Source organism: Chlamydotis macqueenii, chromosome 2 (assembly GCF_036417535.1).
Source record: "Chlamydotis macqueenii isolate bChlMac1 chromosome 2, bChlMac1.mat, whole genome shotgun sequence".
NCBI classification, from domain to species: domain Eukaryota; kingdom Metazoa; phylum Chordata; class Aves; order Otidiformes; family Otididae; genus Chlamydotis; species Chlamydotis macqueenii.
Window position 1 is genome coordinate 87296306 of NC_141557.1, and position 26564 is coordinate 87322869.

The 26564-nt window shown below is 37.9% G+C and overlaps 1 protein-coding gene across 4 annotated transcripts in view; it reads left to right on the forward strand.

Moving 5' to 3' along the window:
• SEMA5A (semaphorin 5A) overlaps positions 1–26564 on the forward strand; it is a 331427-nt gene that overhangs the window by 246302 nt on the left and 58561 nt on the right. For all 4 annotated transcript variants that reach the window (XM_086740401.1, XM_086740400.1, XM_086740399.1 and 1 more), the window contains 3 exons: positions 160–341; positions 2468–2611; positions 11637–11784. In XM_086740401.1, coding sequence (XP_086596527.1) covers positions 160–341; positions 2468–2611; positions 11637–11784 — 474 coding nt within the window. The remainder of the gene's footprint in view (positions 1–159; positions 342–2467; positions 2612–11636; positions 11785–26564) is intronic.

Consider the following 26564-nt stretch of genomic DNA (forward strand, 5'->3'; position numbering starts at 1 on the left):
ACCAGGTCGGTTGGAGGTGGTGGGAATTATGCAGCTAAAGAAATTATAAGGGGAGCTAGCTGTCTGGAAGGTATACCTCTTCAGTCACTGGTGAATTAAGAGGTTGTATGAAGGAATTGTCAGGCTTCGGGTAAGCCTTTCTCTTCCATTTGTTTCCAGATGAGGAATCTGACAGTGGATGGGCATTTTGGAACGTGGTCGCAGTGGAAACCTTGTACTCACACCGATGGTGCCAGTGTTGGCTCCTGCCTCTGCAGGACACGCGTGTGTGACAGTCCTGCTCCTCAGTGTGGAGGCTGGCTGTGTGAAGGACCGACCATGGAGATTGCCAACTGTTCCAGGTACACAAACCAATTTCAGATTCTGTTGTTGATGGTTTACAAGTTTTTAACTTAATCTGAATAAAACCCACCCTTTGAAATCTCATCTGCAATCGACTGACGCTATTTTGTGCATGAAACAGCTCATAGCGATGACCAAAGCAAATAGGACATTGGGAAGTATCTTTCAGACTTTGTGGAAGAGAGAATGAGCCAGAAGGCAAATAGTGATTTCAAATGCTGTGTACCAAGTAATATTTTCCTCAACTAATTTTAATAAAAGCTCAGAAAGAAAAAAAAATACGTTTCAGGTAATATCCAAAATATGATACTTTGTCAGTTCTGTATGTCATAAAACTTTTTTTCTGGAAGTCAGAACTGTTTACTTTTTTGAGGTCTCATGTCACTGTTTTAGTCCCCCATTCTGCCTTGGGAAAAATGTTTTCATAATCTCTTTCTGTTGTATTGTGACATCTAGATCTGTTACCAGTCTGTATGCCACTCTTTAGCCACTCAGGTGCATAACCACTCCTAGAAAAAAAACAGTGAGTGCAGTTAATTTCAAAGAGATGCAAAACACTACGTATTCTGAACTGCATTATGAGTTCAGGTTTAAAACATTATACATACTTTAATTGTAACATGAAACATATACTGGTGCATTCTGCTTATTTTCAGTGATTCTTTCTGCTTTTTGTCTCTGCTTTTTTTTTTTTCTTTAAACATCAGAAGCAGATCATGGTAGTGAAAAAAACTGATTATCCTTCTGCACAAGATAACTGCAAGCTCTGTAAGTGGAAATAGTCAATTTTAGGGAAATTATTAAAGACATAACAATGTAGTATATAACATCAGATCAGAAGAATGGTAGAAAAGATAAGCATGTGGTGAGATACTGAAAAATCAACAGTTATTGGCTGTCAGGTTTAGAAGAGAATTTGAAGCATGACTTGGGACTTGATTCACGTACTACCATTGGCAGTATTGCACTACTATTTTAACATCTTACTTCTGTTAGGACTCCTGCATTAGTAATTGATTCCTAGAATTCATGGATATACAGATATTTTGCTCATTTTACCACTTGAGTCAGACATAGCACTGACAGAGATCTTATTTTTTTTTGTCTGTGTTCCTAGTGATATCTGATTATTTAAAAAAAAAATCTTTCTTTTTTCTGTGTTATCAACTCTTATATCCCTTATAAAAACATCAAGATGAGTGAAATTTAAATTGGTAATATTTGTGATAAGTTATTTGAACAATCTTACATAGTTTTTATTACAGGATATACTTAGTTTTCATTGCTAAAAAAAAAGTTATTTCAAAATAAAGAAAGACACTATTTCAACTTTTGCTTTTATGATGAAAACTCAAGAACCCATTATAGTTCAGTTTTCTTTTTCTTGATTTGTGTTTATCTTCTACCAATACAGAAACTGTAAGCTAGCCATCAAAAGGTTTTGGGAAGTGCTGAAGTGCATCATTTTTGCTTAGGGTAGGGTTTGAAATTCCTTTTGAGATATTTGGTCTAGCATATATTTTCCTAGTGTATATTGGGGAGGGACAGGAGTGTCCTTTCCAAAAGTTCACAAATGCAAGGTACAACATGTGAATTCTGTTAGCTTTTTTTTTGTTACATTACAAGTAAGGTATTGGCACCTTATCAGTGTCCCCTGTTGAAATTGTGAAGTAATGCATTTTGACACTTATTTATTACTTTTTTTCCTTTAATCACTTTCAGAAGAGGTAGGAAAACTTGACATTTTAACCTCCCTGAAAAAAAAAAATTCCCACGAATCATAATTGGAAAAATATGCAATTAAAAGTTATTTTCAGAACTTTAACACAGGAGTTTGAAAATTAAGTTTTCCTGTAAAAAAGTGACTGAAAGCAACTAAATAGCTTCATATCTTTGTACTTCTTGTGTAATGGGGTCATTTGAGTAGTTATTGATTACAAAGCATGGAATATGGAAGCATCAGAGCACCTTTATTTAGTTCAGTATTCTTTAAGAAATGAAACACGATGCAGTATTAATGACTTCTACAGAAATATTAATGGGCCAAATTCTGTTGCCAGTCACACCTAATCAGCCATTCGCTATGTATAACAGATGACAGAGCCTGAGCTTTTTATTCTACCAGAAATGGAGGCTGGACACCGTGGACCTCTTGGTCACCTTGTAGTACCACTTGTGGAATAGGCTTTCAAGTTCGTCAGCGTTCCTGCAGCAATCCAACCCCTCGACATGGAGGACGCGTCTGTGTGGGACAGAATCGTGAGGAGAGGTGAGCTATCTTTTTCCTACTGTCTGTTTTAATTTTTTCTGCTCAGCTGTATTCCATAGGACATTTTCTCCTTTACCTGCCATATTTTTCTCTTCCCTTTCTTTTTCCTCTGTCTTTATCTCCACTGCTGCACAGCTGCAGCATTCCCTTTAGCAAGGCTTTGTGTCTGCAGCAGTTCTTTCATCTTTCACTTAGCTGCATCCTTTCAGACCCAGCTGAGAGGTCCTGGTAGTGCCAGAGAATTGTGCTGAAGCAATGTGCTGCTGTCCCTTGAGACCCTGAAAATTGATTCTGCTTGAAAAATTGATTGTACTGTGTTTGTATTGTAACTCACCCAGCCTCAAGACCTGGAACAGAGCAAAATATAGTAAGGTCACAGCACTATGTTACTGACACTTTGAGTTCATTTTTTTTCTGTCTTAAAATAATTAAGCATCTATATAACATGAAAGGAAGTTTCAAGGGCTTTGTTTTATATTCAATAAATATATTACACCTTGAACTCTTTCAGTAAGGATTCAGGGTTTTTAAAAATTGTTTGTATATATATTAACCCCTGAGCAGATCTAGTCAGCTCAGATTTTTATTTCACCTTCTACTGCTTTGGCACTGGGCTGGGTATTTTGTCTCTTGCTCAGAATGTAAAATTCAGGCCTCTGATTCCATTTTATATGCACCCTAATGTCTCAGATTTGTAATTTGTGTGTTAGGAATTTTAACAGGAATTAAATATTTCTTAATCAAGCTAGATTATATTCAGATAAACTGTGACTCTTAAATGTATTATGTTGTTTCTCAAGACATGCCAAAAAGCTAGATAGCAGAAGACTGATGTTGGTGTAACTATTTGGAGTACTGTAGTCATCAGTTCCAAGAGATGTATGTGGATACATTTCCTCTCAATATGTACTTGCAGCTTAGTTCAGTGTTTCTGTATGGGTGATTTAGTATCCTGTATTGCTGTTGGATGAAAGCAAGATTTAGTAACCTTTGCAATGAGTTTCAGTGAAGGATTTAATTAAATACCAACTCTGGCATTGCTTCAGATGAAGAGATTCCATTGAAGGGAAGCTGCATCACACATTTATGTATTAACAGATCATCAGGGACCTGGTCCTTCTAACTCTAAAAGTAAAGGATCAGTATCACAGAACATGTGAACACTTCTTGCTGTGTCAAAGCCATGAATATTTACCATTTCATCACAGAGGAGAGGATTTTGTTATTTTGTAAATTGCTTTCTGAAAACAGGTTGCCCAACCAAAAAGCCATCACCAACAGATGTAGATTATATCTGCAGTTACATAGCTCTATCCTAACATGAACAACAGTTATTGATTTTCTTGGACTGAGAGGTCAGTCCATGGCAGGATACAGTAAGACTTAATATAGAAGAAAAGAGTTTAGTTTGGATAGACTTTTTGGTGGTGGACTATGAATGTTAGTAGTTGTTGTTTGTCTTAAGTTTAAGATGGAATTAAAGTCCAATAAGTCCAAAGTCCAAGTTCAGAGAAATACAGGAAACCATAAGAAATATTTCCCTAATTGTAGGAGAAAATGCCCAGTACTAAGACAATGAGTTTACTAAAAAAGCAGTTACGAAATGGAAAGTGATACTTACAGTATGTTGAAATAATAGCGGCCTAGAAGGATTGAATTTTGGTATGTAACATTTCTGAAGGAACAGCAGGTTTATGTTGCTTTGCTTTTGTAGCCTACGGGTTACTTGCCCTTTCCCTCTTCATTGAGTTCAGCAGCAATCTGGGATGTTCATGCCTGTGAGTTTACTGCAGGATGCCTTTTTCTCTCTATAGTTCCTCTGTCACTGTTTTCTGTCTCCTTTAAACACCTTCCACTCTCACCAGCCCTGCACCTTCCTCTCACTCCCTAGCTTGCTCACAGCTGACCTTCCTGCTTCTACCTTCATTTTGTTTAAGTTATCTATGATGTGTGCTGATACTTTTAAAGTTTTTTTTTTAAAGTACTTCTAAAATTTATTTCCAGAAGGTATAGTATGTTAGGAAGTTTTGTCATATCATTTGTCAAGTAGCTAGAGGAATGAGACATCAGTTATTTGCCGAGATTTTTGTCAGTGTCAGGCCAAGCACTTGGATAAATCTTGTCAGAGCTGCAAAAAGCAGAGTGTCCTGGGAAACTCACCAGCCAAGGCTCATCCCCCCACCCCCAGCAGAGGAGTGAAGCAAGCCTGGAGATTGTGGCCAGATCCAACCAAGAGTATAGATCATAGGTGATATCATGGCAATGGGGCAGGTCTGAGGTCTAGCTGGGAAGCCAAGCCACAGGGCACGGTTAGGATCCGGTTCAGTGGTTACCAGGCAGGACTATAGCAACAGGGCCAAGGCCAGTCCTCACACTGAGGTCTAGACCAAGGGGCACCATGGTGGGCCAGGGACAAGGTCCAGCACTTCTCCAACACCACAGCTCAAGCAGGGTTGAAGGTCTCTGACAGAGCTTAAATAGAGCTCCTGGGCCCATGGGTGTCGGTAAGGTCCCAGATGAGCCTGGTTGTGGCAGTTAAGGTTTTATAAGTGTCCTCAGGGCTCTTACAGCTTGTAGAGAGTTTTGAGCTGTGAGGGCAATGGGGTACCAATATTTACAGTAATCCTAATTTACTGCTTCACTGCAGTACCACTGGACTTATATCTGCAGCAAACGGAAACAGTTCCTTTGAGAACTGCGCCTAGTACATTTAGGCAGCAAATATTCCACATGCAGTAATTCCTAAGAAATGTTTACTTCGGTTTTGTATCCGGAGTACCAATAAGCAGCTTCTCAGATTTTCTCCTTTAAATTAATCAATGCTTGTAAATAGCCTAGTATTTTACTTTCTTAATGGTCCAGCTCATATGTAAAATGAATATATGTGTAGTCTTAGTAAAATTTAGAATTAGTTGGTTTACACATTGTGTGTATTTGACTTTATGAAAGTGTATATTCACATCACCTTCACATGTTCAGGGGCATAAATATGGAATTCAATTTCCACAGTCAACATTGTGCTAAGCTTTCAAACAGCTTTTCAACAAACAGTGATTTCAGTAGAAGTTCAGTGCATAACTCCACAGAAAGCAAACACAGAAAAGGCAGCATATAGCTGAGATAAATTCACTTGCAGATATGAATGCATATTCAGTTTGAGAGTATTTGTTCATGCGTTAAGAGCTAAATGTTTGCCTAGGTTATGTTTGTTTTACCTCATGAAAGCCATGATCCTATCATGGTTAATATATCAGGCAGCTCTGTGCTTGCTGGTCATTCCCTTGAAATCAATGGCAATATTTACCAGTTTAAAGCGTGGCAGATAGATTAAGCTGTTGCATGCTCTGCAGCTAAGGGAGTAGAGGGGGTGGAAAACAGTTGAGACAGCAGCAAAGACTCATATTACAAAGCCAACTTGCCTTGTAGAAATAGGTCAAAAGTGCAGCTGATGTGCATTTAGGCAGAATATGGAGAGAGAGTAAAAATAGTATTTTATCAAAATTTGCTAATCAGATAAAATAATTTTATAGTTAAAACTCCAGATGGAAGACATCCCAATGAATTCCTTAGGGGCTTAAAAATTTCTGGGTTTTCCTATATGAGAAATATTCACTGAAGCTGCTAGAAAACTCTCTAGCTTTTGGTTTATAGAGCCTATAGTATCCTGACTTTTTCATTGACTGAAAATGTTTGTCCTCTCCTTTCTGTGGAGGATGCTGTGGATATGGGCTCAATAACTCCACTGGTCTCCCTCCTGTCTGTGCAGAAATGAGGAACATTATGATGAGAATCTCTTGCTTTTAGTGAATGAAGTTATCTGTTATTACATTTGGGGGAAAAAAAAAAGAAAGAAAAAAGCATGGCAAATCAGAAGTAGAAAAATAAGTTGGCTGCGGATGAGAAGCAAATGTTTGAAAGCCCTGGACATTTCTGGGTGTGTAAGAAGATTAGAAACAGTACATATGGTCACCTTTTGTTTGTACACAATCCTCGGCAGATATTCAGAGCTTTTGGGCTCGTTTCCATGAGAAGCTGGAGCTGCTGGGAGTCAAATGCCCGCTCGGTGCAGCACTGCTTGTATCTGAGTAGTGGGAACAGTTCCCTTCACCAGAGCAGATCAAACACCACAAGTCTTTGAGTTTGCTTGCATTCTCATGGCTGTCTTGTCTGCTGGGAAGCATGTGCTCCCATCCTCCTTGATTCCTCTGCTCACTCCTCTTCTTCCACAGAAGCGCCTGGGAGCCCAAGCCCCAGCCCCTTCCACCTTCCACAGTCTCCTGGGTAGGGATTTCTGTCAATTCAGCAATCTCAATCCAGTAAGGCATGTGTGTGTATTGTGTGTCTGGTTTCAATTAAAGGAAGCCAGCATTCTCATCAGCCTCAGTATAGTTTATGCTTCCCAGTAAGTCACCAGCTGGTAATCACGAGTACGTACCACATAACAGTAGGAATGGAGAGATAGTTATGAAGGTGAGTTTGTTTTTCTTAAAAAAAATGCTACTATAATATAATTCAAAATTAAGAACTATGTGTTTAAATTAAATAGCATCTCTCTGTGGAATAAAAAAAAGGACACATTTGTAACTGTCACGCGGTTAGCCTGTGGTACTTAGTAGTACATGGCAACACTGAAATAAATTGGTATTTTATTAAAGGATGAGATCTTTATAGGAACACAAACAGTAGTGCCAGTTGTACTGGAATTGCCTGGAGTAAAAATTTTAAAATTACTGTAGGAACTAGCGACTGTGAACACAACTTGATAGAGGATGTTCTCCTTTCCCCTAGAATGACAATTCCTTTGGATTCACTGCAAGGGGAAATAGGAAGGATCACTGTACAAAACCCACATTTCTGTAGGCTGTTCTGCCTTCTGACCTCATTGCAGTCAGGGAGAGGGCAGTGGTTTCACAGATTGAAGTTTCTTGCATTGCATGTTTTGTTGAATTACTGTAAAATGCTAGCCCTCTGGGTCCTGAGAACAAAATTAAGAGGGGAAGAAGGAGCAAAAGGGAAAAAGGGTTACTGAGTGACTTCAAATGCAGCCAAGAAGAGATATAATGAAACTTGGCTCAAAGCCCTGTGCTGTAGCACAGTTCCCAAAGATCAATTGCAAGGATGTGTCTAGCTGTGGAAAACATACCTGATGTTTTCAGAGGCTGGCTGGCTGAAATTAAAATAAGATTCTATTTGTATGCTGTTGAGTTTTGGGTTTTTTTCTCCTGACAAAAAAAAAAAAAGAAAAATTCACATGAACTTCTGTTGTTGACTTAAAAAAAAAAAATTCCTAAATTGAAGTTTAGTAGCTTGTGTAGACATTTTAGGGCTTTTTTTCAGTTTCATCTTGTAGTTTCAATTGCATCTTTAAATAGTGTTGGTTTACAGACTTGCTAGCCTTTGAAGTGCTTACTGTGTCAGTTGTTTGGTTTCTTTTCTATCTTCTGCTGAAGTGAGAGAGCAGGTGATAGGGCACATTGACACTATAAGAGGCACTGTATAGTGTCATGAGTTTCATCTAAGTGAGATTTGTCACACCTAACTTCAAGTGTCCACGAATGCGAGTGCTAATGTGTGAGTCAGGTTTCTGAACTTCCACTGTGGACTGTAGAAGTCTAGTCGACAGAGGCTGTGGAGAACAGAGTGATTTGTTTCCTTATACTCTGTATTCCTAAATTTGGTCAAATGAATCATTCTAATCCCCATAGCTTGTATTGGCAAAATTTCCATTGGCTGTAATGGGAGCTTTGATATCTGTCTTCCACACAGCCTTTGTAGTCAATAGAGAGAAATCAGTATATTGAGGGCTGTGTTTGTATGACTTACTTAAGACATTTGCTTTAGGGTGACAGAAATCGTGTTTTTAAAGGGACTGTTTCTGTGAACTCTTGCTCAAATTTAGATGATTGCTTCCTTTAGAGACAGCTACACTGTACATGCCTGTATTTTAAGGCGAGATGAGTCCCACCCTTAATTTACTTTTTGCATGGCTCAATATCGTAATTGTCAACTTCATAACAGACTTGCTTTATCCTATATGCGTGTCCCAAATTAACTTAGCACATCTCCATTAAGAACTAATGAAATTATGCAAAGTATGTACTCATTTGACTAAATTAATGGTGATGTTACATCTATGTTTGTTTGGATACGTGTTCTCAACAAATGATCATGGAGACAAACTATCACAAACATTCACATAAATGGCTGCATGTGACAGAGAATGTGTGCAGCTGTTTGAGTTTTGGGGAAAGAATATCCAGGCACAGAACTTTCCTCTGCATCTTTAATGGTAGCGTAATGTGTACTGTGAACTGCAAATATTTTGACACTGTCCCACACGACATCCTTCTCTCTAAACTAGAGAGACATGGGTTTGATGGACGGACCACTCGGTGGATAAGGAGTTGGCTGGATGGCCGCACTCAGAGAGTAGTGGTTAACGGCTCGATGTCCAGGTGGAGACCGGTCACGAGTGGCGTCCCTCAGGGGTCCGTGCTGGGCCCGGCCCTGTTTATCATCTTTGTCGGCGACATGGACAGGGGGATAGAGTGCACCCTCACCACGTTCGCTGATGACACCAAGCTGTGTGGTGCCGTCGACACGCTGGAAGGGAGGGATGCCATCCAAAGGGACCTTGACAGGCTGGAGAGGTGGGCCCGTATCAACTTTATGAATTTCAACCAGGCCAAGTGCAAGGTCCTGCACCTGGGTCATGGCAATCCCAGGCACAAATACAGGCTGGGAGGGGAATGGATTGAGAGCAGCCCTGAGGAGAAGGACTTGGGAGTGCTGGTGGACGAGAAGCTCAACATGAGCAGGCAATGCGCCCTTGTGGCCCAGAAGGCCAACCGCATCCTGGGTTCTGGGTTCCAGTTCTGGAGCCCCCAACACAAGAAGGACATGGACCAGTTGGAGAAGGTCCAGAGGAGGGCCACAAAGATGATAAAAGGGCTGGAGCACCTCTCTTATGAGGACAGGCTGAGAGAGTTGGGGCTGTTCAGCCTGCAGAAGAGGAGGCTCCCGGGAGACCTGATAGTGGTCTTCCAGTACCTCAAGGGGGCCTACAAGAAAGATGGGGAAAGGCTGTTTAGTAGGGCCTGTTGCAATAAGACAAGGAGTAATGGTTTTAAAATAGTGGGGAGTAGATTTAGATTGGAAGTTAGGAAAAATTTTTTTACAATGCGGGTTATAGAACACTGGAACAGGTTGCCCAGAAAGGTGGTGGAGGCCCCATCCCTGGAAACGTTCAAGGCCAGGCTGGATGAGGCTCTGAGCAACCTGATCTACTTGGAGATGTCCCTGCTCCTTGCAGGGGGGTTGGACTAGATGACCTTTGAAGGTCCCATCCAACTCTAACCGTTCTATGATTCTATGATATTGAATGTGCAGGAGGAAAAGAAGGTAGTTTATGTATAAGCTACTGTTGAAAAACATTTACCCAAATCATGTACTGAATAATTCTGAGATGGCAGATTCATGAATATTGAGGGTTTGGGGTTTTTTTTTTTTTTGCTCAATCTGCTAGTACACAGCAGACGTGGTGAATACCAACTGTTAATAGTTTCCTTAACTATACAGAAACACAAAACTAAAGGTCACTCCCCTATTTACCCCACTCCCAACCTTTTAAATTTTGATGGAGTTGCTCAGACCTAGGGACAAATTCTGAATTATAGGCTCCAACACATGTGATAAATTACTGTTGTATCGAACATACACAAACATTATTTTTTTTCCCATGGAATTCTGAACGTACGAATTCCTTGGTGATGAAGAATTAGAGCTTGAGGATGTTGGGGCTTTCCACAAAAAAAAAAATGTGGTTATAGTTGTTCTTATTGAAAATGAAAACACTTTATATCATCAGTTCTCTTTTTGTAGGAAATTAATTACTGAAGTATTAGAGCCAGTTTTCATTGCAGGAGAGTGCAAGGTGATGGAAACTTGTTAGAAGGGTGAGAAGACAGTGGATTTTGGGTGGCTGGTGTAAAAAAAATAGGAAATATTGTAACAGATTTATTTGTTTGCTCAGGACAGTTAGTAGTTGGAACAAAAGCCACGGAGCTGCATCCACAAAATATTAGAACACTCCTTCAGGGTCATCTGTTTTCTGAACATGCTGTGGCTTTACTTTATCTGAAAAAACAGCTTGGTCTCTTTAAAAGCCCCGGTCACACTTGCTGGTGGCCCAAATCCTTTGAACCTATGTAGAGGGTCCTTACTGTGGCAGCATAGGCTACAGCTACAGTTATTGGATGGCATGCTCAAAATATCAGGAATCTTAGGTTTTTACAAAAAAAAAATAAAAAACCTCACAAAAAGTTGGGATCCTCACATATGTCTGAATCTCTTGTTACAATAATGACAGCTCAGCAGTAAAGTAGTACTTCCCTCAAGAAACTAGTAGGCCTCTGAATCAGTTTGGAGCCCACTGGGAAATCCTTCAAAGATTATAATGGATAAAAACACCCTTTAAAAGTAATAACATTATAAAAATGATACAGTTCTTTATGCCTAAAATCAATGTTTTAGCTTTTGTTTTACCCATAAAAGTGGAGATACTGTAGGAAAAAAAAAAGCAAATTTAGCTGTCTGAAGAGGAGAGATGGATCCTGATCAGTGCTTAGCTGGAGACTGATAAAAGGCTGCCTGCATAAGTTGCTGCCTTCCACATGGTTGACTCAATTCTGCCCCAGATGTATAGCCACAACTGTTTTTAATAAAGTAGTTGTCAACCTTGCTTACGTGCTCACAGTACAATAGCATGGTTTTATCTCATGGATTGTATAAAGGCACTGAATAAAGCAAACAAATGCTTCACCCATGCAAAAAAAAAAACCCAAATGTTTAAACACTGTGCAGTGTGACAGCTGTTAGTTCAGTGCTTTATGAATAGAGAGGGGCCCTTGGTATAAAATATTTCCCTGTACAAACATCTGTCTGAATAATGCAAATGAAGGACTTTTGCAGGAGTTGTCTTGGTACTAAATAGATTTTTTGCCTCCTTGTTTACTTCTTCTCACAGGTACTGCAATGAGCATTTGTTGTGCCCTCCTCATGTGTTTTGGACAGGCTGGGGTCCATGGGAGCGCTGCACTGCTCAGTGCGGAGGAGGGATCCAGGCACGGCGCAGGACGTGTGAAAATGGTCCTGACTGTCCTGGCTGCAGTGTGGTGAGTAATTCTCAGCTTTCCCTTCAGCAAATATCTATGGCCATATGCCATGGATGTCTTTATGTCCATAGGGCATCTGCATATGTCTGCATGCTCTACCCCAAGCATGAATCACCAGAGTGTGTTTGTCTCTGTGTTGTTTCTTTGTGCTGAAATTCACACAGTTTATCAGTCAGAAATATATATAATTCATCTTTTTCACAATATCATCTAGAATATGAGCTTCCTGAGGCAAGGTTGGTGCAGATGTGGATGTGTCCTTGGCAGGTTTATGGTGTTTTTTATTTTTATCACCAGGGTACATAGGAACTCTTGCAATGAGCCCAGGACTCTAGTGCATCAGGTGCTGGACAGCACAGAAAAAGATAAGTTTAAAATGTAAATACATAAGAAGCCAATAAGGGAATACGTGGAACCACCAGGAAGTACTGAAGTAAGCTTGAATAGTGATAGTGATCTTAGCACAGCAGCAGCGGGACAATTTTGAATGAATAGAAGTGCTTTATGGATACCAAATTTATGAAGAGAAACATATGGGAAAGCATATAGGGGCTTTTTCTTATATTTGAGACATATAGGTGGTAGGTTTTATGTGATGAGAACGTCAAAATGGGATATTACTTTCTTGAAGGTGAATGAGATGATGCATAATAGTATTTGGGTGAAGGAGAGAAACGTAGCAGAGATATAAAGAGAGCAGGGTGATACGTTCACTGCGGTACACTGGGAAGATAACCTTGGTGTCAGTATTCCTTAATGGATAATACTGTCAAAGCCAGAGGAAAAGACACTGTTGCAGGACAATGAGATGCTGAAGCAAAGTCTTAGCAAGTGTAAGTGAACATCAGAAGATGAATCCTGAAGTGTTTTTTCACGATACTTTGAATTCTAGTGATGGATTGTGACCAAAGGGTGTATTATGTAGAAAGCATAACTTGAGTGAAAATTTGAAGTTGTCAAAGCTGCAGAAGACAGATTCTGCTGGTGAATGACAGATGGTGGTGTTAATCTCCCCAGTGACCAAGAATGAGCACGGCTCAAAGGAAAAATCGGAGTTCGGTTTTAGCCATGTTGTGCTTAATGCCCAGGCCTAATGTTGCACACTAAGAAACATGTACTCAATCTTGTTCCAATATATGAAAGAGGTAGAAGAAAAAGACATTTTTTTCACATATTAAACCAATTTTTACATGCCTTCATTTTGGAGAGTAGGCTTAATTCTGAGGTTTGTCATCATCTGTGGTCTATTTGTTAGACTGGAAGTAATTCAATACTAAAGAAAGGATCATTTATTACCTTTTTCTAATTTTAAGATTTTGTGCATTTTCCCAGGATTTGTTCTCTTTTTAACATTTATCCTGGTGGTAGAATTGCATTTTCAGTAGATTGAAAACATCCAACAGGTTTGTTCTTTTCTTTCAGTTGAACTTTGAGAAGTAACCTAATAACTTAGAATTATACCAAGTTTTCCAAAATATTTGTCATCCCCCAATGGTACAAAAAAAAAAAACCAAAACAAACCCAGACCTGTAGTCTAGATCTATTGTTAAACCTTCCTGAATAGCATAGAAAAGAGCACAAGCTGAAAGTTTTCTGTCTCAGTCATCCTTGTTTATCCCATACTGTTTGTGAAAGAAAGCAGTATTTTGTTTTGCACAGAATCTTCATGGTCTGCAATGAAAAATACATAGCTCTGATTTTCTCAGGAAGCTCCCTGCGGAAAGTAGGAAAACCTTTAGTGCAAAAATTTCTTAATTGTATCTGTCTTGAGATTAACATTACTGAGTTCTGTAATTTATTACCAGTCTTACCACATTGTCTCTGCTGTGTCACAAAACAGTTATCAGTTCAGCAATGGAAATGTTTTTGTTTTGTTTTGTTTTATTAGTTAGAAAATAATTAAGTTGATGATTTCAGAAAAGCACTTAGCTTTGGCATACATAGTTGTCTTGCTTATATTTAGGCACCAATGGAAACCAACCTGTGGTATAATCCTCTATAAACCCTGGCAAGACAAAGGACCCAAGTATAAAATCTGTGTTCTGTTTAAGTTCCAGTGAATTTGAACCTCGAAGTTATGTCTTTTGAGTAAAAACTTTTGCAGCCACAATAGGACCTTGTCCATAGGTGTAGCTGGAGTAGAAAATACTTTTTTTTCCTTTGAAGAGTTTGGTTTTTTAGTGTAGGAAAAAGCAATCTGAAATATTTTTATGCCTTCTTGTAATTGTTGAAATATTTATATTAATAAAATTCTAATGAATGAGGAGCAGGAATAAGAAAACTTGTTTATTCATCTGCTTCTGCTTCAACCAAGCTTTTGTTTTTATTGTAGGTATATATCTTTCCATACAATTAGAATTATGGATTTTTACTGTAGTGAATTAAGGAAAAAATATTATGCCTTATTACTACTAATTTCCCATCTTTACTGGCTGTAGTGATGCTAAACCTCAGTGGTAGAAGATAATTACTGACTTTTATTTGTTTTTAAAACCTTTTATTCCAGGTATCTCAGAGCACTTGAAAAGCTAATTCATTTTGGGAAAAGCTGCAATGAAAGTGGTAGTAATCTACCCTGTCTACCGGATATCTGATCTGGAGTAAAAGATGTTCTGAGCCAAACTTTGACAAAGTCAATGAAAGGCATAGCTGAGAATAGACTCAAGGATTTAAAATACCCAGTTCTCTCTTTCAACCATTGGATGATGGCTTTAATCTGAAAGGAGACTCTCCAGGTTTCTTATTTATCTTCACTGAGGATAAACTCTGGGAAACTTTCACAATGTTTAAATGCCATAAATTGCCATAGGTCTTCTGCAGCGGGATAGTTCAGAGTCTGCGGTCTGTAAAGTCAAGACTTGTGTTTGTAAAAAGTGGGGAAAAATGTGTACGTAGAGAATTGGAGAACATACCATTTAAGACGATAATAACTGTTAGGCTTCACTTCATCTTTAAATGATAAGAAATTTTTGACACATCAGAGATGTAGGGTGGACTAAATGCTGTCTTGGGACCCCTTTCAACTATGCAGATTCTTTGGTTTTGGAACCATTTTTCAATGAGGAGTCAGGGGAGAAAAACAACAATGGCAGTTTTTATAAGGCTTAAGAAGGGAAATCTTACAGCTTGCTTGCCAGTAGTATCAGGGGACCAGATTTTACCTTGTAGGAGAACCTACCTTTTCTGCTTTCCAATCTGCAGCCAGGCTGTGAGACTGCAGTATCGCCAATCCTAAACTCTTCAGCTGTTCTCATTTTGCAGCTTTTACCATATTCTTGGCTGTTGTCTGTGTCTTCTTAATGGTTTATACTCCATAATTTTTACTAAGCATTTTTCCTTGCTTTTAGCTTGGTTCTATTGCTCTTAGTCTGTAATATCACAGCAGATGACTACTGCCTGTTTTGCTTTTTGCATTTTCTGATCAGTTGCCTCCTTGGCTTTATCTGTCTTAAGCAAAAATCTACCAAAACCCTTGAATATTTTTATCAGGACTCAGTAGAGAGTTCCCTGCAATTATTGCAAAGTCAGCATCTTATAACTTAATAATTATTATAATAATAAATCTTTTGAGGCCTATAAATATTCCAAGGAGATTAAAACATTATGATAATTTAAAGATGTGTCTCATGCGGAAGTGCACTCAATACATGAAAACAGATGGCCAGAGACTTAGGACTGAAAGCATTTACACCGAATATAGAAAACCATAAATCGTTATGATATAGAAGAATTAGACCACAGAGACTCCTAAAGGTCAAAAAGATGAAGCTTGAAATGAAAATCTGGAGCCATAAGGACTTTCAAGGTCTTTCTGTTAATCAAAGTTAGTAAAGAATGCTGGAAATTGTCTAATAAGAGATAGAATCATCACAGGCAAATTTAAGAGCAGCTAAAATCTGGTAATAGAAAGGTTAAGTGGATCACAAAACAGGTATTACTCTAATGTGTTCAGGTGATACATACGCTAGAGAAGGAACTGTGGAATTCTGTGGACTGTGCTAATGTGGCTCAGAGGACAAATATCTTCAGCTTTTACAGCATACTCAGATAAGTTGTACATTTGCTTCAGAAAATGCTTCTTTTCCCCTGAGAAGCATAATCTCAGCTGAATTTGCCTCAGGCTAGTAATAAAAAAATAACTTTTTACAAGAATTATTGCTAGAATAAGAAATATAGTTTGAGGCTCAAGTTGGGTGACGTGCTTTACATACATTTTTCTGTGTTCTCATTTCAGACATGCTAACGTATGCATTAATTTTTATTTTTGTAATGGGAGACTGGTAAAGTGTATATACTTCCCGTATACCAAAACAAAGCATGTTGGGTTTTGCTGTGGAATTAAAAAAAAAGGAAGAATTTTGTTTGTTTCTTAGAAAGAGTTGCTAATGTCATATTAATCTTTTTTTTATTATTATTATTTCAATGTTCTGGAATTGTGCTGAACATGAAACTTTGGGAAGAAAAACTATCTGTATTCTAAATTTCCTGTGATGACACAAGATAAAAACAAAGTTTTGGAAAAAAAAATCAGAAATGTTTTCTTTCATTAAGTTTTTTAAGGGAATTTGAAGATAGAAGCTTTTCCAAAGTACTTTGCCTATCAGAAAGGACAGAGTCTGCCTTTAAAATACTTGCCATCTCACAAAACAAACTCCGAATTCCTAAACTAGAGAAAAGAGACCAGAAAAGAAGATTTTTGTTATGTTTTTTAATAATACTTTTTAATTTTCCATTTGACCTCTTTGAGTTAAAGAAAAATAAAATAATACTACTCTCTTGCTAACTAGAAAATGTATTCTCAGAAGCATGAAGTATAAAAAAATTGTATTTTCTATGACATTTGCCTACTTCATGCTCATTTCCTTTTCTAGCCCTTTTTTTTTCTGTCTATAATGTAAACTCTATTAAGTATTAGATGTTTCTTGTATTTTTAAAAAGTTTAGCAAAGTAGAGTCTGTCTTTGATGCTGCATATGCTGTTGCAATTATAAGCAATGCTAAGTAATTAAAGAGAGTAAAACAAAAAAAAATTCACAAGAAACAGTTTCAGAAAATGCTAACACATGCTGATTAATGGTACATGTGCTGCTCAACTTTGTCAGTAAAATGAGTTATCAACTTTACATGCATAATCAAGGTAAATGTGAAATATAAACTGGTTGAACTGGTGTGCATATGTATCCAAATATGAAGTGTTTACAGTATTCTTTAGCTACACATCCAGTGATCATTTTGCTGTTTGATTTATTTAATTTCTAAAAGAGGCTAAGCTGCAAGTTATTTGCTTTCTTGATTAAAACAGAGCAGTATGAAGCATCCGTTTTTTGAGAAGCATGTAATTTTTAAAATAACTTAAAGCCAAGAAATAAATTGTTAGCTGCAGGAAAACTGTCTGTATTCCATTTCAGTTCAGCAATTCAGTTCAACCTGTGGCAATTGACACTGACTGCAGTCCTGCTTTGAGGTTCCTATAACAAACTGTTTCAGGGACTTCCAAGTTACGTATGATAACTTCATTGTGGACCAATGCCAGCCATTTTGAAATCTCTTTCAAATCTAGTTAGAAGGGTTCTCCAAAGTGAGTATTCTCACATTCAAGAGCTCTGCATTGGACATATGTATATGTGTGATAGAGATGATGTGTGTTTGATTCAGAAATCCGAATCTTATTCAAAAAAAACAAAGGAAATAAATTTTTCTGTAAGTGTGCACAAGCTTACTCAGGGCTTTGGATGTAGGGAACAGCCAATATGTCCCTCAAAGCCAGGTGATAGCCAGGTGCCTTCATCTACTTAGAGAGTCGTATTGATCAGAGATAGGAGACTCGATTTGCTACATCCAAAATTTCCCACAGTTTCCTAAAACACCAAGTTCACTGGAGTGCATCCTGTCACAGCAACTGCTATTTGTAGCAGTTTTCAGTGGCTCCCATGCTGTAGATGTAGTCTTTGTTGCTGTTACTTTAGATGCAATACCTTACACCTGGCGATACGAGGCTGTGTTGGAATTGTGATCATTGCTGTATCTCATAACCACAGAAAGGAGAAATGTCTGAAACCTCCCTCATTCAGGCACAGTGTTGAGCTCAAGAGCTCAGCATTACAAGACAGGAACTTTTACTTCCCTTTGACTCAGCTGGGTTTTTTAATATGAATGTTAAAAGAGAAAGATATTTAGGAGGAAAGGATGTTGAGTGATGATGTTTTGTGCTGCACTAATCTTAGAATGGATTAATGAGTGATTCCGTAGCTGGAGGATATTTCCGGGGGAACTGTACTTCATCCAGCCTGAGCTTTTTTCATTGCTGTGAACTTGGAATATTCAGTTATATCTGGAAAGTAACCTATAACTCTGTCATTGAACACTAAAAATCAAAACAAAAAGTAGGTGATATGGTTTTAGCTTAGTTTCATCAAGTAATGAGGCTTACGGGATCATATCGTAGTCTGCCAGTTATTCTTACCCTTCTGCCCATGAGTAAGGAACTCACTCCCCTATTATACCTGTGTTTGTTTGGAGGGTGGTCTTAGATGACAACATGGAATTGCAACAAGTTGCATGAAAAATAGTGTCCCAGTAGAGGGTAGAAACCTAAATTAGTTCCAACCATGAGAGATCAAGTAGCAGCTGAATCCCTTATTTGGTCCAAGTGGCATCAGGTGCTGGTCAATGAGTGTATGTGTTGGCACACATGTGGCTTGTGACTAGCCACTGCATGGCTTTTAATTTTTAGCAGTACGACTACTAACTACTAAGTACTACTAGCAGGAGATATGGAAAGGGGAAATGAGAGAATGGAAAATTTAAAAGACTTGAAATATAAAATTAGAGGAAATCAGGCTTCATTAGTTCCAGTGCTTATGGATCTACTTATGTGTAGTGTAGCTTTATTTAATACGTAAGTAGTATTTCTGTGAAATCAGAGCTGACATAAACAGGGAGAACTGTAAAAAAATAATAATAATAATAATAATACCAAGAGATTTCAGCAGACTCAGGGAATGGGTAATTTTGTGGCAATTGAAATGTATTTCAGGGGAATTTAAGCCAAGAAAAGAACAACGGATGTAACACCCAGTGTTTCTACCAATGTGTTCTGGGAGGAAGTTTCTTCCGATCCTCCATCTAGCAGTCGTGGGAGTAGGGTCCGTCTAGTATTTTCTGTACCGTCTCAGAGTCCTGGCTCAGTCCAGTAATGATCTTGTCTTCAGTTGCAACCAGTCTCAGGTGCCAAAAAGAAGGTAAGGAATAAAATAAAAATGATGTAGGCAATTTTGTGTATGCAAAATAATCCTTCTTGACCCATGAAAGCACCTGGCTAAAATTAAAAATATGACAATTTTTTTATAGCAATTACTACACTATAGACAGGCACCAATTTATAAATGGTTAATATAATAGACTTATGTGGGCCACTAATTTGGAAGGAAGAAGGAACAACAAAGTAATCTCTGTCCTGGAGTACTGGAAAGACTAGAGCTGTATTTAATATTTTGTTTTGTTTAGTTTTTAGAAAGGAAAACAAAGACAACAAGCCTCATATCCAAATTCAAGGAAAATAAATGTGATGCAGGTAGAGATGGACTGTTTCACCTGATCTCTGATTTTCAAAATGCTGAATAGGGTAAAAAATAATTCAGATATAAATGGAAAGTGGAGTGAAATCTCTTAAGATTTTACCAGTGTAGATCACTTCATACCTTTCTGATATTGTTCCTCAAGATGATAACAAGGGTTTCTGACCATCAAAATGGAGCATCTTCAAAGTATATCATATTGAATTTGTGATACACTGTTACAAAAAAGGGTCATCATTAAAGTGATATACTAGCAAGAAAGTGTAAGAGTTAAAAGATGGATAAAGCTAAATGGATGTACCAGTGGGTTGTCCTGGAAGGGGAAACGTCAGATTATTGGAAAATTACTCTAGATTCCCTAAAGGAATTACTTTAGACAGATCTTACTTAGTATTCTTAGTAATTATGGCAAACAGATTTGGATTAAGTTTGCTGATGACCTGAAAATGTGGGGCATCATCAATATAAAGCTTGATCTACATGTCATATAGAAGCCACTGTATGTCTTTGAGGGCTGAAGTAATAGAAGTGAAGTGAGTTGTGTAATAATTGCAAAGTCGTGAACTTGACATAAAATTCACAGAAACTCCTGCTGTCACCTTGAAGCACAGCAAGGAACAAGACAGGAGAATGGCCCTGGTGCGTGAGTTGTTTATACTAGCTATGAGCCAGAAAAGTTGTGCAGCAGTGAAAACTGTAGATTCCGTTTTAGGATATTTCAGCAAGGTATTTCTCGTAGAGACAAAAAAGAGTAGTCTAGAGATTCATATAAACTGATCTCAGAAGGGATGACTGTAACAGTCTGGACTGAAGCTAGTTGAAATCACACTTTTTGTTTCACATATTGCAAGTAATGTGATTTAACAGGTTGCCCAGAGAGGTGGTTGATACCTCATCCCTGGAAACATTCAAGGCCAGGTTGGACGAGGCTCTGAGGAACCTGATCGAGTTGCAGATGTCCTTGTTCCTTGCAGGGGGGTTGGACTAAATGACCTTTAAAGGCCCCTTTCAATCCAAACTATTTACCACTTTATGACTCTATGATTCTCCACTGCTTCAAAGCTGAGCTTATTTTGGATCTGAATTTATCTGACATCATTGGATCAATGACTGAAGTCATGGAAGCTCATTATGATTTCACCTACAAATTTTCAAAGTCTCTTCTGTTACAAAGATACATTTTTGTAAGTATGCAAGAACCTCAATTTTATTGTAGGCTGTTCAGTAACAACCTTAAGTCATTATGCAATTGCAATCAGCATGGGAAAAAAAGGTGCATAAAGTATAGCATTGAAATTTACCTCAGAAATATGATAGAGCTGTTGGGTAAAATTGTTCTGTAGCCACTCTTACTTTTCTTAAAGGGTAGGGCAAGTGATGGAAGTGAGCTGAGCCCAGGAAAACGTCCCAAAGACAGACAAATGATTGGTATTCTGATAGATCAGAGTAGGCAGGGTTCAAGTGTATGAAGGGCTGGTAGATAAATTAATCATAGGTATAGAGAGGGAAAACTGGAATTTCTGTGCACTCCATATTGTAATAAACTGAATTTTAAGGAAATATGTAGCCAATTAAGGGAATTAATATCTATCCAGGGCATTGTTGAATGATGTAACTTGTTGCAAGAAATTGTTGAGGCTTGAATATTAAGAATAAAATAAAACCCACACAACTAAAATTGTGCAGGATATCAGGATGAGCTGGAATTATAATAGATAAAAAAATATGTTTTAGGTAGCATAGTAAATCACATTTTAAAGTTTTAAATCTTTTTCTGAATATTGACAATAAGGTTGAGAGCTGTGCTTTGGACAGTCCACTTATTTCTGTGCTGTCCTTTGACAATAACCAGGGACAGCATGTCCGATCTAGAATTGCATTTCCAATGTTCCTCTCTGTAAGTGAGTGTTTAATCAGCTTAGAACAAATTGTCCCTCTGATTTATTTTGTTTCTTTTAGGTTTAGCCACTTGTAATTAAAAATGGTACAGTGCAAACATAGTAATTGTGTTTACACATTTTATACCAAAAAAGTGTACTCACACGTAGACCTGATGGTTAACATGAAGCAGAGTTTTGTTTCAGTGTTCTTTACTTCAACCTCAGTAAATTGAGGGATGGATGAAGCCTGAATAAGTAATCTGTGCTTTTGCCATTATAGCTTCACTATGGCAGCAACTGTTGAGGAGTGTGAGATTGATTTGTTAGCTGAGCTAATTGGCAGCAGTCCTTAGCCATCAGAGTGTAATTAAATGGAACTCCATCCAAATTAATGATTTTTATCTACTGGCTTTTGTTTTTACTGAGTCTCAGAGCATTATAGTAATTTTTAATTTCTTAGGCTGTGGTAGGATTTTGCTTTTTTTTTGAGGTAGTGTCAGGCAGCCCTATTCTTACTCAGGTTATATTAGATTGGGGCTTAATTTTTTTTTTAAATTGGAATATTAATTGATGGTGATATTAAGAATTATCTATTTTCCTCATCTCTTCCTCATTCAATTGTTGGTTTAGAAGACTTCTGCAGTAATATTACGGACACCAAATAAAAGGCATTAAGTAATTCAAAGTCTCTGACATTCACCTTGAAAAAAACATGTTCACAAGCCTTAAAAAAGGCAAACATATTATTTCATTGTGTTTAATTATAACTTATTTTGTATCTTCAGATGTCGTAACTCAGTCTATTCCAGTATTCTGAAATAATAATATTTAGGCCTGAATACTCCAGCAGATGGGGTTGTATTCTTCATGTCTGAGAATGTAAGATCATGCAAACACTGAGCTCATTTACCAGCATACACACTGGTTTGTCCTTGCAGCTTAAAGGGCAGGGTGTAGCTTCACAGTCTCCCTATCAGAACCCCTTATGACAGCATTACGTAGCATGTTTATTTTCTGCTGGTGAAATTCAGCTGAAAGTAAAATTATTAATCCTGAAGATTGCAGAACAGAGTTTTTCTCATTCAACAATACTTGTTACATCATATGAAACATCAGAAAGGTGAATGAATTTGAAGTCTTAAAAATGGGCCTTTCATTTTACATTATGAAAATCTCCAACCTTGTTACTTATAACAGTTTCTACTGTGAGAGATCCATGAAGCATTTACTACTCTGTGAAGATAAAGGTGATTTATCTTTCATTTGAAATTGGTGAAGCCCCTATGCAGTCTGGGAGTGGTCCAGAAAGAGGTCAGCCCCAAAATGCAGTTCTTACTTTGCTTTGTCAGAGAGGCTCTAGATGGAGAGAAGCAGCTATAGACTGTACCTTTATTTTTCAGCTATCTGATGCAGAGGAAGGACAGACTCACTTTGATCTCTTTGGGCTTTGAATCAATCTCCAGAAGGAAAAGTGGAAAAGAAACGGTAGAGGTGACATGCTAACTCTGTTAGCGATTTACTTACATTTAAAATTAAGAGGAGTTGACTATGTCCTCAGCTGGTACAAATTTATGCAACCTGTTGATTCCCTCTAGGATGCATAAGAAAACTTGCAAGTTACAGCTTGATGTATTAATCTCCAAACTGTGAACATTTCTGAAGAATAAGACAGTACCAGGAGATCCTAAATGCCTTCATGTTCGCTAGCTCAGAGTAGCCTCATTGGTGGCTCTTTGTGCAGTTCATCCGGGGGTCTGGGTGTTTCTTCCATAACATGCCAGCTAGGAGGCTGCACAAGTAGTGAGAAGAAGCAGGCTTTATTAGAGATAGTACTTGAACTTCTCATTTCCTTTATGGATTAGAGAGCAAAAGGAAACTTACATCTCTCCCTAGATCCTGTGGTACTACAGCTACTTTGCCCGTTGTGTAGGCTGGAGTACCAGGCCCCAGGTCAGATATGAGACTGTTACGTAGGCAACATCTGCGCAGTGCTCAACAGGAGGCTCTTCTGTGTGATTGCTCCTTTACTCACAAGCAACCTCATTTTTAGTACATTCAGGTTATTTATGAAGGTAGTGGCAGATTCCAATACTCTTTGTAAAAGGCTGTTTACATGTTGGTGCTTGTGAAGACATTGTATATGGCTCAGATCTTCAACGTGGGAGCTCAGATAGTGTGGCTTTGTGAATTTACTGGTTTGGTAATGTCATACCACTGTGGATGCACCTCTTACTAGCAAAAATTTCATTTCCCGCAGCTGAAATGTGTGTCTCCATCCCAATCAATACAAGCTATATGAAAAACGTGAGTTACTCAACAGACCCACATCTCTCATCATTGCCTAACTTATCTAAGTCTTTTCATAGCCTTGAATGATATCAGCCAGCAGAAGTTCAAAGAGTGTATCTGGCTGTTACTGTATCTAGAAAACCAACACCTATAATCCTGCTTTAATCTAAAAATGAAGTATGTTCACTTTATTTAAAGCATGAAAAGATATTCAGTCAGAAGTTTCAAAAATTTTCAGGCAGTTGCTCACAAAACTGGAATTATTTGATATGCTTTCACATAGGAGCACATAACCCTCTTTGCAAATTCACTAAGCTCCCTATTTAAAAATAGTTAATTTATGTTTCCTATCGCTGTTGAAAAGCTGATGCAGAATCCTCATTCACATATTGGAGCATTTGTGTGAGATAGCTCGGCTGTATGAATATTTTGTTAAAGAGGTTTTAAAGTACTGAGAAAAAGAAGTAATATCAGTGCATATAATCTTCTTCTGAAATGGAGGACTAAAAGGAATATTAGACATATAGTGGATTCTAGTGTCAGCAATTTGGTGTGAAGTTTAAAAATGATCCACTACACAGAATGCAAGAAAAAAAAAGCAAATGGTGGTTTATAAGAATTAATCCATCAAAAACCTTACTGGGGGTCATATAAATGTAACCTTGAAAAAAGTAAAGAATGCAGTCTCTTTTGGTGTCTCTAGTTAGGGAAATGTTTTCGCTTTTTTCTTTTGTTTTCAGAATCATTCATGTTTTATTTACTGGTTAGTTTTCTAAGTAAAACTGAAGAAGTATAGCAGTATGAGATGCCCTAACTATAAAGTCAAATCTGACTTTCCATGGTAGTCCCAAAATGTCAAGAAAAAATAACTTACGTTGCCTTAAGCTTCATAGGAAGAATAATATATATGAGCAGAATTTCCTGTGTTATGAGGGGCAGGTAGGGTGAGAAGTGGAGAAGAAAGAAAAATTTAAATCATGAGACTGCAAGATTTAAAAAAAAAAAAAGTATTTGTCTTTGCTAAAGTCACAGAAGGGCTTCGCCTTAAATAGTCAAACAGAGGTGAAAATGGACTGTTAATCTTTTGCCTTTGAGAAGGTAGGCACCCTTTATTATTTGGGGGAAATTTATTGATGAGTTTAGTTCTTAGAACTGCATTAGCCTGATCTAGAGTGTGCACTTTCTTAACTATATACTTACCCTTCCCGTTTTCCCCTGCAATACCCATTCAGAGAGTTTTCCTGAAAGCAGACAGCATTTTAGACACTACAGTACTTCCCATGCTGTTGAATGTGATTAACCACACAGGCCCCAGCACAGACCATGTTGGGCACCTTCCGTGTGAAAACTGACCATTTATTCCTCTCTTCCATTTCCATCTTTTAAGCAGTTAATTATCTGTGAAAGGATACTAGCTTTTCTTTCAGCTTGAGGCTGCAAGTTTCCTTAAAAGACTTTGAGAGACATTGTGAAATGTCTTCTTGAATTCAAAGTAGACTGTATCAACTTACCTCCTGTATCCATATGTTTGTTGACTCCTTCAGAGACTCTGATAGGTATGTGGCTTACTTTTATAAAAAGCAAGGTACAAAATTTTGTTCTCCAGTAGATCATATTTGTTCATGTGTCCACTAATTTCATGCTTTATTATTTCCCCTGATTTGCCCAACTCAGATGTCATGCTCATTGTTTTATAGTTCCCCTGAACTTCCTGGAGTATTTTTAAAAATGGTGTCACATTTACTGTCTTCCAGGCCTCAGATAGGACAGTAATTTTAAGCAAGAAGCTGTGTGCCACTAGAAAAGTTTACGTATTTCCGTTTCCTTAGTTATATTCTTTGGTGACATTTTTTCATCATTTTGTCTATTTGTTCCATAACATCTTCAAGTAACACACCTTATTGTGGTCCTGCCATTTCTAAATGCCCCTTGTATGCCTTCATAATATATTGGGCCCGTAGAATCTGTAGCAGTCTTTCTGTCCCTGACGTACTTGAAATATGATTGAGTTTTAGTTTTTATACCTTTCAAAGCTCCTCCTAGAATTCTTTTCTGGCCTCTCTTATTGTGTTTTTACATTTAATATGGCAGATTTCATTATTCTTTCCATTAATTTTTTGTTTGTAAAGAACGTCATCTTTTTTAAAAGTGGATTGATTTTTTTTAATTACCTTTCTTTCCCTACTGTTTAGTTCTTCTGATTTTTTTTTTAATTCTTCCTCAGATTTCTTGATTGAAAGAAAGCATTTGCTCTCTGACTGTCATATGTTGCCCATGATGAGCTTCCCTCCTGTAGCACTCTGCTGGTTCATATTCCTGATTCAGGTTCCTCATCAATAGTTGTACTGAACTTCACTATCTTCTTTGTTCATTTGTACTGCAGAGAAGAGGTCAGAGACTAGTCCCTTAATTCTTTTCTCTTGAGTGGAGTCACCTCTCAGGAGAGGAGAAAGCATCAAAGAGAATTATTTTATGTTTCTCTGGAAAAAGACAGTTGGCCAAAATACCATCTTCTTTTTTTTGTCACTGTATTCACATTTCTTAAACTTGGGCGTATAAACCAGGAATCTAGTCTACTTAGTCTGGGGTTAAAGATGTGTTCCCGCAGGGGGCTTTTCGGAACTGCTGAACTGAGCAACAGCTATATTACACTTGAAGTCCCCCACCCCAAACCCCCTTCCCGACTCTTGCACTCTACTAAGCTTATGGTGGCTATGAGAAGTCAAGCAAGAAGACTTAGAATCCACAATCCTTGAAAGTCATGTAGGAAATACAGTGTTTGGTTTCTTCAAAATCATGTTATACTTTGCATGGAGTCACAAACTGACACAGAAAGTGGTTTTAGTGCTTGATTGTCACTGCTAAAACAGGGCCTCATCCAAAAAGCTTTGAAGTCAGTTTAGTCTTTCTCTGATTTCAGGGGCGCTTGGGTCAGTTTCAGACTTTCTATCATTCTGACTGCTTTTTAAAAAACATAAGGACTTGCTCATAAATGGATTCTCAACAATCAAAGAATTGGTTAACGTTGCTATCAG